This window comes from Vigna radiata, chromosome 10 (genome assembly GCF_000741045.1).
Source record: "Vigna radiata var. radiata cultivar VC1973A chromosome 10, Vradiata_ver6, whole genome shotgun sequence".
Classification (NCBI taxonomy): Eukaryota; Viridiplantae; Streptophyta; class Magnoliopsida; order Fabales; family Fabaceae; genus Vigna; species Vigna radiata.
This window is the reverse complement of record NC_028360.1, coordinates 17,410,751-17,428,762: the sequence shown is the minus strand read 5'-3', so window position 1 is coordinate 17,428,762 and position 18,012 is coordinate 17,410,751. Positions and strand designations below refer to the sequence as shown.

Sequence of the window (18,012 nt, the reverse complement as noted above, 5' to 3'; positions counted from 1 at the left end):
CTACAAATTAGTGGGTTGGGTCATCTTTGGGCTTTAGTGTTGTGTTCTATTTTGGAATCGTTGGGCCTCCCTCACTTCAAGTCCAATGACATTTTTTTACGTAAAAAATAATATAAATATAATCAACCAAAGAATAGTTGACAAAAATATATTACTATTATAAAAATATAAAAACTATTTAAAAATAGCATATAATATGATCAACTGGTGATAAAAACAATATTAAATAAAAATTATTTATAAATAGTTTAATCTAATGTTGAATTATTATATTCTTTAATAATATTTTGATATAATTGTTTATACCAAATAAAATGTTAAGAGTTTGTAATTTGATTTTGCAGGTCCAGTTTATAACACTCACTAATTTTAATGAAAAGTTTAATGAAAAAGAGGAAAGTGTAGTGGGAATTACCCAGGTAATTGATTTGAAAAATTAAATGAGTAACCTATGATAATAAAAAGCAGAGGAATTTGTGAAAAGAAATACGAGACTTCATCAGTTCACCTAAATGCGACATTTTTGTAATTAAAATAATACCAACAAAGACATGTACCCTGTTATAATCTAAGTTCATTATTGTGATGTGCTTATTGCTTTACAGAAGGAAGAAGAAAACTTGCGTGACAGTGTATGAATCTATATTTCTTTGAAGTGACCGTTGTTCTCAAATTTGTAACAAGTTCATCGCTAAGAAGAATCTCAACTTTCATGAATATGTCTGTGCGTGTGAGTATTAAAAAAGGCAGTTCAGGAATTACGGGAATACATAATGTTGGAAAGCAAAGGGAAACCTCTGACTTTAGTTATTCTTGCAAGCTTATTCACTTTGTGAATTAATTAAGCAAAGTACATATGCTGAAAATTGTGGCTTCTGGGTTAAGGATTAATCCTTTCCATGATATAAGGAGAGAGACAGGAATGGTTGGATGACGAGGGAGTGATGAACGAGGAACAGGTAATGAGAAAGAAATTAGAGTTGACAAGGCAAGTAGCCATGCACATTGAAAAAATGAAAAGGCCATACATATTGGCGAAGAGATATGACTGGGAAGGTTTCAGGAAATTTTTCAACAAACACAAGGATCTGTTGGATAAGCAAATCGATTTGCACCACAGCACAGCTCTTCACTACGCAGCACACTGTGGAAACCCAGAAATGTACAGGGAAATGATCGAGTGGGTGGGTGAGGGTGACATAAAACGTGTGCTGAGGTTGCAGGATGACATGGGGAACACGCCACTCCATGAAGTGGCCTTCACAGGGGAAGTGGAGATGACAAAGAGCATTCTGGAGCACGAGGAGGAAGCTGGGTCGGAGCAGTATCTTCAATTGATAGAGATGAGGAACAATTTGGGAGAAACCCCAGTTTACAGAGCAGCTGCTCTTGGAAAGACAGACTTGCTCAGCTTCTTCCTTCAAGACCTTCAACTTGATCCCAACATTCATTTTCACCGAACCGATAAGATGTCCATTCTTCACACTGCTGTCATTGATCAGTTCTTTGGTCCATCTCTCTCTCTCTCTCTCTCTCTCTCTCTCTCTCTCTCTCATCATTTCAATCATCTCCATCATAAAATGAAGTTGGTAACATACATGTTCATGGCTTTTTCAATGCAGGCACAGCTTTATGGCTTCTGAAACGCTATGACTACCTCGCTGATGAAAAAGAAGACAATGATCTCACAACTCTCCAATTGCTCGCAAAGATGCCCTCCATCTTTAAAAGTCAAACCCAAATGGGTCCTTTCAAAAATTTAACATACCTTTGTATGTCTTCTCCATCCATATATAATTTAGCTTTTCAATTACAGACATGCATATGCATCCAAAAGATATTGTTATATTCTATCTTGCTTTTTTTTTTTTTTTTGTTTTGCATATATTCATTATTATTGATTAAAAATTAAGTGTGTTGGAATTGAGATAATGAATAAAATCCTAGTTGAAGTTATATAGCAAGTTGCTAATAGTTGAATATGGTGGTCACACAGTGCTTCCTAAATTTCAAGATTACAAATACTACTCTCAAAGTAATGGACACACTACAAAAAAGGAAGATTTGGAAAGTGGGAGATACAACATAAATGCAGCATCTTCAACTCAAACGCAGCATGAGAAGAGCATGAGAGAAGGACAAAAACTGGAAAATCACAAGAAAGGGAAAACTGAATCACCTGGAACTCAAAGGAATCTCTCAGGTATCCAATTGATATTTTAAAACATACATAACATCTTTGGATAAATATCTATATAAGATTAGTTTTGTAAGAAAATTTTGAGCACATTATAAGTAACTCATTTAATGTTGTTGCTATAATGTATATTTTTTGCAGCTTGGTCAACTGCAGTTTTTTTCTGGCTATGGTATTCCATGTGGAAGCTTCTAGCCAAAGGTGCATTACACATTTTTTCCCGAAAAAAAAAACATTTTTTATAGGTTAAAATTAATTTATAAAAGTTAACTTACATGATTTATTTAAATTTTATATTTTTTAGTTTATGATTTTTTTTTTTTGTATTGGTAAAATATTTTATGGATAATATGCTTGGAGTTAATTTTTTCTTTCCGGGGTTTTTACTTGTAAGCTTTTGTTGATGTTCAGAATGGAAAGAGATTGATAAACTTTGGAGAAAAAAGGAAATGCATAACTTAGCAAAGGAACTAGTGTTCTTGCTAGCAAAAAAAGACTATTCATGGCGAAATACTGCTATAGCATGGGATAGAACAGTTTCGACGGGGAGATCACAACATGAAGAAAATCCGAAAGAGAAAAAAAGTGAACAAGAGGAAGAAAAGAAACAAGAGGGTGCAAGAAAACCCACTACATATACCCCCTTGCTTATGGCAGCTTGCAATGGAATTACAGAGATTGTTGAATTAATAATTCATTTTCATCCTCATTCAATTGAGCATGTCAGTGAAGACGAGCAAAACATATTATACATGGCTGTCAAACACCGCCAGAAGGAAATCTATCGAATCTTAAAGAAACTGAAAATGGTGAGAAGTCTTGCTGGAAAAATAGACAAGGACAATAACACTGTCCTTCATTACACTGCACAGTTTCAAGGGGGTTCCCAACCTGGTTATGCTATGCAGCTGCAAGAGGAGTTGCATTGGTTCGACGTAAGTATCCTTTTCAATTTGTCATAATAATCTGAAAGTAGATTCCAACATAAAGTAAAAAAGTTACAAAGCATAGGACTAATTAGCAGTCATTACATCTCAGCAATTGATAGCTTCGTATATCTCTAATTATTTACTGTCTGCACTCATCATAATAATGCAGCGCATAGAAAAGAGACTCCCTTATCATTATACCGTTCACAAAAACTCAAAGAACCAAACAGCAAAGGAACTTTTTGTGAAAAAGCATGCATCACTCCTTAAGGATGCTCGTGAATGGATAAAAGAAACTGCTCAATCATGTTCTGCAGTAGCTGTTCTTGTTGCCACTGTTGTCTTTGCAGCAGCATACACTGTCCCTGGAGGCACAGATGACGATGGCTTCCCTAGATTCCTTCATCACCCCATATTCTTGGTCTTCACAATCATGGATATTGTGGCTCTTGTAGGTTCTCTGGCTTCTGTGATTATGTTCCTCTCAATCCTCACATCACCCTGCGAGATGTGGGATTTTCGGAAGTCTCTTCCTCGAAAATTAATGGCAGGTTTTGCCTTGTTGTTCTTCTCCATGGCCACAACAATGCTATCATTCAGCGCCACAATTTTGATCAATATCAAGTTAGAGGGGAACACATGGACTTCAACTTTGACATATTGTGCAGCATTCTTCCCTGTATGCATATTTGCATTGGTGCAGTTTCCTCTATTCATGGCCATCAAAGGATGTACTCGTAGCGTCATCAAGAACCTTAAGAAGATCATTCCTCGCTTTCTGCTTAAGTTGGTCAAAAGGAGAAAGAAACTATGGGACATTTGACTTCTGTGCCCTCTCTCCAACCCTTTTTTTCATTTTCTTCTTTTTCATTTTCTTCCCATTTTTTTTTCTTCAACCCTAAATTATTTTTGTTGTGTACATTTATTATGTCACTTACTTTTTCAAGGTTGTAATCATACACTGTATATTTGTATGGATTGTTTAAAATAACCACCATTGGACACATATGTGCATGAATTAAAGCAGACTTTATATTTTCTCTAAACTCAAATATGACTAAAAATTGAAATACTTGATGAATTTAAATATACATAAATTTGAACTAATTCAAATTTATTTAAAATTATTTGAATTGCATTCTTCTGTTTAAACATGTACATCATTTTCAAGAAATATTATTGAAGATAATCAAGAAAATATATTTTTATTTTTAGGAAATCAAGAACATTAAAAGAATAAACTGTCATTCTTAAAAATATTAGATAATTATCGCTATATTTGAGTCTGAAATTTGATGGGGCTTTTAGGTATTCAAATCAAACATTTTTAATTAGTCATCTGGTTTAGTTAAACGAACAAGTACATTCCGCATCTATTCATGCAACTCTCTTCTTCTAGTCATGCGGTTTTTTATTTCCAGAAAAATTGTTTAGGCACCCAATGTACATATAAAGAGAAAAAAAAAATGGTTTTATAAAAGATATGGTGTGACAAAAAGAAAGAAAATATGTATGATAAGTGCCTTTCAAAAGAAAATGAATGCATATCACTGTCATTTTTTATATATAGAAGTAACATTACCTTGAAACAATTATTAATAGGGTTAAATATGGTTTTAGTCCCCCAATTATGAAACCATTTTATTTTTCGTCCCTCTTTCAAACTTTGATACACTTTGGTCCCTCACCTTAAACAAACTATAAGATTTAGTTCTCCAAACTAAACGGTGTTAAAAATCTAGTGAGTTGGCTAACGACTAGTAATGGGATGACTTGTATCATTTTTATTCGTTGCCACGTTGGTCTTCATCGTCTCATACCTATGTTATTTTACTCGTCCTTAGATAATCTAATATTTGTTTCAATGCCTTGCACCATCTTCTATATTTGCAACCAAAAGAGGTCATTAGCACGCATTCCTTACAAACCGATACTGATCCAATCAAAATAGAGAATAAAAGGGAGGATAACCCATCGTCAGCAACGGGAGGTGATGACCATCGAGTCTCTGTTGAGAGGAAGGAAAGCAAAGGTCATGCGTTTTTGGGGAGTTGCCGACAGCACCTTCCACTAACAGTTGAGGATGCGTCAAGCTAATAGGGTTCGTGGTTGAGAGGTTGAGTCACCGTGAAGGGCAGGATTTCCTCTGTTGGAGGCGTTGGTGGTGGTTGACCTCGCTAGTGATGGTGAGGACGTGTCACAAAGGAGAAAGGTGTCTCCCTCTCGCAGGCGAAGAGAAGCTAGGAGAGGAGAGCTTTCGCGATGGTCGGCGATGACCTTGACGACGCGTGGTGTCGCTGACAACGCCTTGGGCCGGGAGGAGGTCCACCGTGTTTGGATCAGTGGCGCTACCAGAGATGCACAGAACCTGTTCGATATAATGCCTGAGAGAAATATTGTATGTTCATATTGGAGGTAGTGGTCAATGGGGTAATATAACTGCTGGGACTGAATTGATTAGGAAGATATTGCACGTGAAAGATGCATATGGCTTGACATTCCGTCTTCTTTTGAAGAGTGATGGTACCAAGTTTGGAAAGTCTGAGGATGGTGCTATTTAGATGAATTTTGAACTGGTTTGTACTGCAGACCTTTATTTCACGAGCTATTTAGATGGAAGTTTAATTTTTTTTGGAGAATAGTACCAAAAATTTTGTTTGGAGGATAACTCGTTTTACTCGCATTCATTATTTGGTAAACATTGCAGCTGCGTGTACTTGTTTATGTAAATTGTAGCAATGAATTTTGAAGTTCATCATTTCTTTAATAGAATATATTGGAAGTGAATATTATGTTAAACTTATTTTATTGATATTTACATATTAAACATAATTTAGACCTAAGGGTTCTTAATATTTACCATAAAACGAAGCTTTTGAAGATTGAGAAAGTCTCTACTGTTTTAAGAAAGTTTGATGTCCTCATGAATCACCTTTGCAGAGTCACTTTAAGAGGGATTGGTGTATATCAGAAAATTAATCTAAAAAAGGACAAAGAAAACGAAAGCAAAATAAGAGAGATAAAAGGCATAAAATAAGAAAATGAAAGAGAAGTGATAGAAGGCATTTATGCCATTGACTTTCAAACCTTTTGGTTGCAGAAAATACTGTATATCTGACTCAGCAATATCAAACTCAACCATTATTAAATTTTCATACAAAACACCATCTCAAGAGTGCTGAACTGGGAAATGAGGATTCGATTGATATTTGCATACTCTGATTTATACCCACCCAGAAAAACATAAAAAACAAACAAGAAATTCTAACAAAAAAGGAAAAACAAACCAGTACCCATTAACACTACTATATTCATTGTACAGTTTCACAGCCTCTGTATGTCGTTCAAGGCATACCCAGTTATTTAAAAAAAAATTGAAACTTTAGATGATGCAGAAAGAAAGAGAGAAAAATAAGCAAAAATAGAGGATTAAAAAAAGGAAAGAAATCGTGGTTTTTCCCAATTTCTTTGTTGCTTCTTGCTCTCAGACCACCCAACTTTGGGGAAAAAAGGATTTCTTTGCAATTATGGCTTTGATGGTGACGAACATCTGGAACCTTGACCTCGTGGGTGGTACTGAGTGAAGAGTTAGTGATTCTGGTTGTTCGGAGAAGGCGGTGCTGTGGAGGTGCGATCTGGGCAGAGTTTCTTCGTCACACAACGTAGAAAGAGTTTCTTCCTCTTCCACCATGGCAGAAGGTCACGCTGCTAGGAGGAAACCTTTTTCTCCTCTTTTCTGGAATCGTGATTCGTAGAAAGGTGGTGGCATCGTTACCAGCATTATTAACGACATTGAAGCCATTGAAGAGGACGATGGAGATGAATAAGAGATGAAAGTCTCACAGCTTGAACAAATTGTCACATTTTAGAAAAAAAAAGTGATTTGGCAAACCGTTAGCCACGTCGGATTAAATTATAGTTTTCTTAAGGTAAGGGACCAAAGTGTATCAAAGTTTGAGAGAGGGACGAAAAATAAAATGACTTCATAGTTGGGGGACTAAAACCATATTTAACCCTTATTAATATCATTAAGTCAATGTTGAATAGGTTACGTTATGAAATTTATTAGCCAAATATTATCAATTGTTAATTAAAATAAAAAAAAAAATATAAATAGTTGATAAACCTTGTTATTAACATGGTTGAGGAAGTCAAGGCTAAAAAATCATCAAAGACAATTCTAGCAAAATAAAATTAAACATAAAGCAGGTCACCAATCCCTCCATCTTGATCAACAAAATGTAAAATATCACATCTGCATATATATTTACATGACAAATAATGACGCGATGGTTTACAGTGAGCGTGACTTAGAAGCTGTACAAAATATGTACTTGATGGCAATGTCCAGTGAGTGAAAGGAATGATGTTGAAGCATTGAATCATCCATCAACCTTGGAATAGAGATCAGCAAGTGCACGGTAAAGAATGGCAGCAGCAGGTGGCCTAGGCAACGAGCCAAGTATGTCTGTTGCAGCTATAGACTGGCTGCCATAGAAACGGGAATTTTCTTGCACGCGAGTAGTCACCATACTCCCTTCAAGTGAACATCCAACAAATGCACCTGCATGTAGTAATATTGTCGTCAAACACTATACTATAAAACTAAAACAAAATAGACTCCAGTCAGGTCACCTAAGCAAAACCTCCAAATGAAACAGAGAACCATCAAGTTCGTTCCATTCCAGGTATAAAGGTTACATTAATACTAACTACATAACATCAACCTAAGAAGTTTACGACCGAATCTGGTTTTTGGAGATTCACTGGCAGCATGCATGCTTGTAATCGCTAAAATACAAGTTTCAGTGGGTCGTGTTCAGTGAGAAACAATCGGGTCCCAATCAGCCTTCCAAGGGTTTCATACTGAAGTTAACTTTAGCCATCATGTGGTGACAAAAACCTAAAGAATATGTTAAGAGTTAAGAAAGAAAAATAGAAGAGAGGAATCCTTGTTGATTCGCTCTCCTGTTTTCTGTTGCAAAGTAACCAATTAATTAAGAAGTTGGGCACGTCAATGCCAAATGGGCCACCCTTAAGAAAACCTTCTGCCTAATTGCTCACTTAAGAGAGGAACATTAGCAGCACACATATCTACCGAGGAATTTTATCTACAAACCAATACATAGAAAATTACGACAATGATAGCATCTTCAGTAACTAAAGTTTTCACAAACAGCATTGCTATAGTTTACAGCTACTCCAATTCAAATATAAATATTCATAGGAAGTTGATGAAAACAAGAATCGTATCTATAGGAAAAGACTGCAGATTATATTGAAAGTCAAACAACCAGACTAAGAAATATTTACATAGAATAACGAAAGACGAGATCCAGTTGCATACTGTTAAAGGAACCAAGGCTTTCAGTACAACACTACATGATCAGAAATAGCATACCTTTACTGCAGCTGTAGGTATAGCAAGCAGCATAACCACCATCACCAGCTCGAACATCAGCTTCAACTGATCTACCAACAATGCCTACTGCAGCACTCAAACCGGCTCCAAGTGAAACATGCATATTGCCACTAAATGTCTTGACAGCATCATTTGTTCTCAAGACAATAATGAAGTCTGTCAACTCTCCTCCGGCCTGTGCAGTAAACAAAACAAGACAACACTTCAGAATGTATAGAAATAAATAAATATCAGTAAAACCTTGAAATGTCCTACATTTGTATGGAGTAGGAAGTCAGAACTAGTGCTTGGTACAGTTGAGGAGTCAATGAATAATATCTTTGCGGAAATTTAGCTATTGTGTAATATATATTTCAATAAACTTATTGGACATTACTATGTAATTCTAGGCCTAAACAAAATACATGTTATGGTGTTACAGTTGACTGGAAACAGTATGCACAGCTTATAGTAACAGATTTTCGCAATTGATCCACAGTCATTCATAAGCAAAGCTATTGGTAATTGCAGTGTTTGGCCAATATTGTTACAGAATGGTTACTTCACCTGAGCTCCCCACCCTACACCAAAGGTGGACACAGCAGATGGAGCAGACCATGAACCATCTTCCCTTCGTGCAATCACAAGTCCTGTTCCAATGTTATACGTAACCACCACTCCTACTCTAACCACAGTGATAATTGCAAGGCCTTTTGCTTTTCTTAGAATGACATCTGGAATTGACTTCTCGGGCTTTAAAAAACCAATCTGCAAAAGTGAAATTCTGGATAAAGTAAGTTTTAGCACAAAATAATGCAGTAGGTCTCCACATTCACAATACTGGATTCTCTCGTTCAGATCAGCATTAGAAAGTTCTTTATTCGTGTAAAGCCCATGATAAGTAGCACCAGTCGTAAATGTTTGCTGCTTCAACAATTGAAATCGATACCTGATTATATGCCTTGATAGTGTTAGTTGCCTTGTAAATTTCACATTCCATGGACTGCCACCAAGGAAAATTAACCCAAGATCTCAAAGTGCTCAGATCTGTCAGGTCATGGGTTGGCAACTGAGCAGCATTGCTTACATGATCCATCAAATAAGGCTGTACAGACTCAAGTCGGACACAGCATACATCACATACTCTTTGGGGGTCAGAAACTCGGAATTTTGATGGCAACAAGCTCCTCCCTTTAGAGCACTCACCACAAAATATTCCTCCACAAAACCGGCAGTGATGTCGAGAGCACATGATGGGATGAAACCTCACACCACAAAGCATACAAGAAGAAGCAGCACTATCAGCTAACCACTTTGGGGGCTCGGCTTCTAATAGTTCCTTCACATTACCAAAATTGGCCTCTGTGAGAGTTTGTGCCATCTCTCTCCAAGCTTGTTCAAGTAGTACACGGCTGGATATCCATGAAAAATTACACATATTAATATCTCCTGATGCCAAAGAAGTCACTTTTCCCCGAGCCACAAGTAACATTTCTGCTAGCACATCCCACATAGTCAATTCCCTTTCATCTCCTACATATTGATTCCACCCCAAGTCCTCGTCAGGAAAATAGCCACCGTTTGAGTGAAAACCTTTGGCCCACTCTTTATGATCATCTTCTAACATAGGTGGAACTGAAACTGGTATCCACACTCCAGTATCTTCCTGCAGTGGAGTATCGTAATAGAAGTACCTTCCCTGCTTCTGAAGATTAGCTGAAGACTCCATATCTTCGTTATGGTGTTCCAATTGTTTTTCGGGGAATTCAGGATACAATCTAGAAGAATTTATAGAGTACCGTGCAGTACTATCAGAGATAAAAGAATCAGAATACTCTTTAGTATCGCAACTCCTCCCCCTACCACCTACCTCATCATCCTGTCAATAATATTAAGCACCATAAACAAAATCAAACATGGAGCCCCAAACTATATCCAGACCCAAAGGAAAAATCGATATAATTTTAACTTTAAAGTAACATATTAATTTAATGTTTGCAAACGATCGATGAATAATTCCCTTATTCCTCTCTCTCTTCTGGTCTCGCTTTCAAATGCAACATAAACACATCAACACCCCCCCTCCAAAAATAAAATAGATATTAAAGGTCAGATTCCATACATACAGAGACAACAAAAAATACAAAATAGCACAGGAATTTCCAATTCCCTAAACAAAAACATATGCGTATAATCTGGTCAGAAAAGGAGAAAGTTTACCTGAGGAGAATCGGAATTGGATATCTGGTCCCTAACGGAGAAACTAGAAAGCCTTTCTGATAAATTTTCCACAGCTTGCGCTTGCACCTGATTCTGATGATCCAAGATTTTGCCCTCCATTGGCAAACCTAGAACAAACACCAAAATAGGGCATGTATGTGCGTATAATATCTGCAATTATTATCAGAAAAAGAAAATTTTGCAATGAATTGGAAAAGAACGAAAATCTGAGAGGAAAGACGAAAAGGGTCGATGATAGAATTGGGATCAGAGCTTCAATGGCGTGTGATAAAAACAGAGCTCCCCCTAGGTTTTACGTCTCCCTTGCGTGCTGCCCTGAATATTATATTTTCGAGTTCCCAATCCTCGTTGTATTTTTTTATTTGTCACTGTTATTTTATCCACGTATTTTTTTTATTTCTTTTAGTTTAAAAACTTATTATCTTTTTAATTTTTTAAAATTTAAAATTTGAAGTGAAACTAGTTTCATTTCTTCAATTAAAAAACCATTTTATTTATATTTTCAAATTTTAAAATTAAAATTATTTTTAAATTTAAGAAATCAAAACAGAGAAAAATATAATAAAGGCACTGTAAAGAAAGCATATTTTAAATAACCATTTTACAGTGATAATAAATGAAAACAGAAAGTTATTCAAATGAATACATGAAATAATAATTTTTAAACAGTACATTTTAAATTCTTTAATTAACTGTTTATATTAAAAATAAAGTAATAAAACATGAAAATTAAATTCTAACAGAAAAACAAAAATCTAAACAGAAGACTGGAAAGAAACAAACTGTTGCAGATGCAAGGTTGTAACAGAGACAAGAAACAACTTCCTTTTTTCTGGAAAGGAAACAGCCTGAAACTCCTGGAATTTACGCATTCTCCACCCAGTTTCCCAACAAGTTACCTGTCCAAACACATCATCTGAAATGGATACAACAATTAAATTCTTATTATAAATAAGTTTTATAAAAGGAAAATGTTTGTAAATGACAAATTAAACTCATGGGATTATTATCTCTTTTAGGTATGTAATTTAATTTAATTAGGTAGCTTCTAGTTAAAATTCGTCCTTACTGTATTTAGATTAAGAATGTGCTTAGAAGAGAAACTTCTCTTCTCTTGAATCTGAAATTGAAAAATTATGTTTTTACAGTCTGAGAGGGTATTACCACGAAAACATTGAGGCATCCTAAAGTATTCATAAAATGTTAAAGCATTCACCCACTGCTTTGAAAACAAATAATATGGACAAAAACCAGACAAAAGTAAATAGATTATTTTAGAAAATCTTTTTATTCTCGTTAGATTTTCTTTTTGTGTGTCCATATTTATTTTTTAATTTTATCTTTTAGATAGAAGTGTATTTTATAATTAAAATTATTATTTTATTATTTTTATTTTTTAAGTGACTGATTCTTTAAATTTAATCATTTTTTAAAATTTAACAATTTTTTAATTATAACGTTATCTAATGTAAAACTTTTTCTTTTTCTTTTAAAAATAAATTGAAATTTCCTTGCTTTCACATTTAAAATATTTTTCTTTGCTCTAATTTATTAAAATTCTTTTTTTCAACCTCATCTCACTCTCCCCTCTCCTTGTCTTGGATTTGTAACACCACTAGAGTAAAAGAACTTTCTCAGTCAAACCAATTAAAGATAAACACTTTCTTTTCTTTCATCGAGACACTCCACTCGTAAAATTTCAAACTTTTTTTGTATGTGATTTTTAAAACTATCCAAAGTCTTTCCTTTTAAATGTAAACCCAACACAACAATTGGGTCACTAATTCAAACATTTTTATGTTGTAGAATCATTATAGGGTCTCGAAATTTTTGAGTTTTTTAAAAGGGGGTATAATTTATCTAACACGACAAGGTGAGTGAATTTAAAACACTATTTCTAGTGTCTCTATTGTGTTGCTACTGAGGGAAATTTTCAGAATCCTGAGTGTCATTCAAAAATTCCAAGTCAAAGAGCATTTCTTACGTAGAGTTTTAAGTGATATTTTTCACCAATGACTTTCTATTTCTTAGTGTTTCAGTCGAATGGGATCCGAGGTCAACACTTCTTTAAGATATTCCTTCTTCTCTAATCTGAACCACACACTCCGCTCTTCGTAGCACTGCTCTTCTTCGATCGGCTAGTCTCTGTCATCCGGTGGGGGTGGACCTGCAGAAAAGACTCTGACTTTCAAGTCAGATACATGTCTTAAGGTCTCAATATGATTATGGAATAAGATGATTTTACCTGATCATTCACCTTGTGTTTATAGGCTTTGCAATTGTCCAACCCATTAAATGTCATTTAATGCAGTATACTTTATGTCCCATGATTTGTTAATTACATTATATCCAATGTGATTTGATTGATATTTCTCGTAAATCAACCATAAATGCAATACATATGATAGAGTAATTACTCACCTTAATTGTCCATTAATGCTATCGAATGCTTATATGTCGTGTCCTTCCGCAAACCCTGTTGGTCCGTGGTCTCTCCATGTAGTACACCTAGTATGTGTCATCTTCATAAAATGATGATTCTCGTTTTATTAAAGATCGAATAAAGCTGAAATTTTAACAGTAAACTCTAAACACATAGTTTTTTACTTTGAACGGTCAAATCTTGATTTAGAGGTTTGTAATGATAGTAATTTTTCTCATATGGTTCCCATAAATTATATTGTTGACAACTTTACCTTTATCTTTCTTTTAGTGTATAACTTTGATACACATTAATTATCTTTACGATGAAATTTTTATTAACTTTGACATCAAAATATATTGTAATATTCAAGTTTGAAACAAATAATGATAAAGACAAAAACTTAAACTTTTAGAACATACATTAAACAGTAAACAGATAATATTGATCTCATAACCAAAATAGAATATATTAATAAAAAAGATAACAACTTTATAATTACTAAAATCACATGTGTATTTATTTTTTTATGATTAAAAATAAAATAAAATAATAATTATAAAAACAAATATAAATGTTTTTACAGTTTAATTATAAATAATTTTATTTATTTTGTAGATGATTTTTATTTATTTAATTTAGAAAAATAATTTAATTTTAAATAAATGATTAAATTTAAAAAATCAGTTAAACTTAAATAAAATTGTAACTTGAAAAGATAAAAAAAAAAGTGAATACCAATCTTCTTTATGTAAGTATAGGTTACTAAAAGTATATACTATAAGTATATACTATTGATACGTATTTTAAATCCCAACGCTTTAGTTTAGTTTTTATATTGGCCATTTATACCAGTAACTATTTCATGAACTATTTCGTGATGATCATAAAAAAAAAACAGATACAATGTCGCTACATGGAAAGCATTATGTTTTTATTATACATTGTATTAAAACAAAAACAAGGTTTCTTGCGTTCAACGAAATTTACCGGTCACGTCAATGAAAAAAACGACATCTACCAAGAGGTAGAAAAATTCGTTTTGAAAGAATAAAAAAAAATTCAAATATGCGTCAAATATAAAATAGCTTTTCAACTCAGTTCTAATTTTTGCTTTGTATGGGAGCTTTACCAAATTCAAAACTTTGAGATTTTCATTTCCTCCATGGCGTTCTCCCTCAACCAGCAGTTCACTTTGGTGCCAACCATTCTTCTTCTCCTTCTTCTCCTAAACGCTTCCATCTGCGAATCCTCTCATAGGTTCTCCAGATATGGTGCTAGAATTTCCAGGGATGGTTCCAGTCGGCACCTGTTGGAGTCCAGGAACACACAGAACCCCAACAACTGTGGAGAATTGGTGGCGCAGTCTCAGTGCTCGAGGAACTCAAAATGCAGCTGGTGCACCAGTGAGGACCTTGATGATATGTGTTTCAGCAAATCTGAGGCATGGAGGTTGCCACAACAGGTTTACTCTTGCGCCTTGATCCGGTGAGATCCATTCTCTTTTGCTTTTTTCTCTCTGGGATCTGTGCTACCATAAAAAGTGCAATACGTGGGCTGCAATTCGTATGAAGTCGTGAGTTGATGGAGGGTGGTGATGTTGTAATTGTAACTGTTGTGGTTTTGTTCATTCGGTCTATGATTTGTCAGATTCGAACCATGTTTAGGATAGACAAACAGAAGGATAGGACCACGTTTGATCTTGTGCTGAGTAATTTTGTTTTCTAACCTGATTCTTTTTTTTAATGGCGAGCTACTGACATTCCAGAAGCTTCATTGCGATGAGAATAATGTTCATCAATTTTTCCTTTAATTTGCTAGTAATAACGAAATCCTATTGATATTAAGGTGAAGATGTGATACAAAAGATAAAGCACTTAGCTCTGTATATTGTAATGATATACTTCTGATAATAATTAGAATAAGGACATGAGAGGAAAAAAAAATGGAAACTATTCCTAAGAGATAAATTAGGATACCCTAAAACAACATGGAAGCTTCAAACAATAACAAAGAAAAATCAAGATTAAAAAATGTGGAGGTGTAATATGGGCATGGAGGTTCTTAAAAAGTAGGCTTTTTAAGTCTAACAAATTTCTATAGATAGATAACTCTCACACTGTCGTAAGAATTGAACTTTTAAATCTAATTCAATATACAAAATCAATTTAGTAAGATTTGCGTCCATTCAATAAAGATAGAAAAGACTCATTGTGCCTAGGATTAGGCACCAAGGTGGACTGCATTTGAGACAGAGAGTGACAAATGATAATGGCCGGAATGGAGCGGACAAGATTGAGTTGTATCTAGAAATAAAGGCCAACAGCACCTAACCATTTCTAGAGGCTGTTGAAGCCGAACACCTTCAAACTGCCCTGTCCAATGCTCTACTATCTTTTAGAAAGATTCATACATTAGTCAAAATAACAAAAATCCAGCTATAATCACAAGAAACAGCCTGAAAATGTCAAATCAAAAAGAGATCTAGCGAAAATGACAGATTCGAGCATTAGACATGGCAAAACACAGTCCAAGAGAGTTCTTTTAGACATCAGTAAGACTAACGATGATGGTTGGACGTGATCAAAGATTGCATGGTAAGGCTAACAATGGCAAAGAAGGAAAACGCTAGGGAGGACAATTAAACATACGCCTAGCAGATTCCCTCAAAAATACCTATATGATGGAGAAGAGGAATTACTCACTAAATGAATCTAAATCCAGGTTTGGATATTCATCAACAAAAATTTTATGGCAACGGCTGCAGGTACAGATTTTACTAATCAGTCATCTTACACTCGCCCATATTTAATATGTTATTTTTAAAATAAAACTAATGTTACACGTGCATCCCTATATAATTTTACGATCACAATTTGAAAATCTTGTTTTAACAATTTACTGTTTCACAATTCAAATGTTATGTTGAAAACTCTAACTTCTTATTGCCACCGTTTGACATATTTGCCGTTGTGTCTCTGTCACAACGTCATTGCAAGGTCATTCTTCAAAATCTTTAGTCAAAGAGCATTGTTAGTTGCTTGTCTAGCGATTTAATCTTTATAATATGGATACAAAATAATAAACTGTTTAAAAGATTTGGAAGTAATTGGTCTGAGTAGCGATGTTTAAGATACTGAGATACTACTACCTATTATGACTCTATGAGGGTATGGTTCTGAAGTTTGGTTCTTCTGAAAACAGAATGTAGGGACAATGGTTTTAGAGCATCTCTGAGGGATGTATAGTTTACCTTTCCTGTCAAGCTACCATTCTAAACACAATAGCACTATCAGAGTAGTGTGAGGTGTCATCTGAAATAACGAACCGGGTCTGACAAAACCAATGGTAGTATATCAGAAAAACGGGCCCAGCAATTCATGTAAGGTAATCAACCGAAGCAGCAATTAGAGAAAAGAAATCCAAGAAGTTGAAAATGCGCGAAGCAAAGATCATGGCAATTCACATATTATATCTTAAAACTCTAACTCCTTTTTATCACTGTATGACATATTTGTCCTCGTCTCTATGTCACACCACTGTTGTGAGGTTATTCTTCTAGTTCGCTAATAAAGAAACACCGCTGATCAGATATCTACCAGTTTCATCTTTATAATTAGGACATGACATAGTAATGTTGTTCAAACAGAATTGCATGTAATTGGTCTGGATATCGATATTTAAGTCACTAAGATGGAAGTATATTTCCGAGAAAGATACTTTCTGAAAACATGGATGTAGAGACACTGCTATAGTATCCTGCTGATAGCAGATTTCATCTCTAGACAGAAAAAGTAGTAGTGTCTCCAAGAGGGTTGCTTAATTTAGGTTACTTGTTATGCTACCATTCCTAAACACAAATCGCTATTTACAGTGTGAGTTAGCATCTGAAATAAAGAACCCTATGTCGCAGAATCAATGGTTGTGCATCAGAAAATTTGGTCCAGCAATGCATGTAAGGTATTTACCTTACATGCAATAATATTTTGAAATAAAAATTGAAGCTAAGAAGATGAACAAAAACACGGTTGAATAAAAAAAGCAGTCCTCAAATTAGAATAAAATAGATCCATGAAACACTAGCATTAGAACACCCTTGTCTTCAAACAGGCTCCGATACTACAATCTCCGGACCAGAATCGTAGGAGGACCAAGTGCTCTTCATCTGACTGATCACCAGCATCTAAACACAGTCTTTGCCCCTCTGCACGCTCGAGTGATAGTCATGTTAATAGTAACATGAGATTTGTCCTCAGTCCTGAATAACCAATATTTTGAACATTCAAATTAAGAATGGGTCACGTTTATGATAACTGCTACTGCTCAAACTAAAAGGAAATTCTTACCACAACCATGTATCAAATTGAATGTTAGACAGGCAAAAGGCAATAAAAGAAATTGAATAACGCAGTAAAGGTAAAGATGTCGCGTTTAACGAATGAACGTAATTGGTATGATGGGATTAGAAATGAACTTATTTGGCAGAGTTGGGATAGCAGCTGTTAAAGAAAAGATTATAGGGCTGTGAAAGAAGACTTGTAGAGTAGAAGCCCCTCTAAGGATTGTCAGCTAAAGAGAATTGGCACAAAAAAGAGACCGCACTGACTCTGTTTTATACTAATAGAAAACTATATATGTGCATAACTGACCTTTAAATTAAATTGGATATATTGTTTACTTGTGTAATTGAGAGAGAATCGCCGTAACTTCAAAAATCAGTTTCACCACTGTCGCAACCAGGATCACGACGGGACGGCGAATCGAAAAACAAACGATTTTAGAAAATATTTTGGGAGTCGCCACCATAGTTTATTATGGAAAA

General features: G+C 34.7%; 3 protein-coding genes across 3 annotated transcripts; 2 read left to right on the top strand and 1 right to left on the bottom strand.

Moving 5' to 3' along the window:
* Positions 1–954: 954 nt before the first annotated feature.
* On the top strand, positions 955–4,115 carry LOC106775540. Its single transcript, XM_014662682.2, has 6 exons — positions 955–1,509; positions 1,623–1,772; positions 1,997–2,203; positions 2,339–2,398; positions 2,609–3,132; positions 3,296–4,115. The coding sequence occupies exons 1-6, from the start codon at positions 963–965 to the stop codon at positions 3,947–3,949; spliced, it is 2,142 nt and encodes a 713-aa protein (XP_014518168.1). The 5' UTR covers positions 955–962; the 3' UTR covers positions 3,950–4,115.
* A 3,176-nt stretch (positions 4,116–7,291) lies between these two features.
* Positions 7,292–11,097, bottom strand: LOC106776109. The gene is made up of 5 exons (XM_014663437.2): positions 10,748–11,097; positions 9,477–10,406; positions 9,095–9,295; positions 8,528–8,723; positions 7,292–7,690 (listed from the first exon to the last, which is right to left on the bottom strand). Exons 1-5 carry the CDS (start codon positions 10,865–10,867, stop codon positions 7,509–7,511), a joined length of 1,629 nt encoding a protein of 542 aa, XP_014518923.1. The 5' UTR covers positions 10,868–11,097; the 3' UTR covers positions 7,292–7,508.
* A 3,183-nt stretch (positions 11,098–14,280) lies between these two features.
* LOC106775529 lies at positions 14,281–15,037 on the top strand. The gene has a single exon (XM_014662672.2). The coding sequence runs from the start codon at positions 14,356–14,358 to the stop codon at positions 14,680–14,682; it is 327 nt and encodes a 108-aa protein (XP_014518158.1). The 5' UTR covers positions 14,281–14,355; the 3' UTR covers positions 14,683–15,037.
* Positions 15,038–18,012: the final 2,975 nt, after the last annotated feature.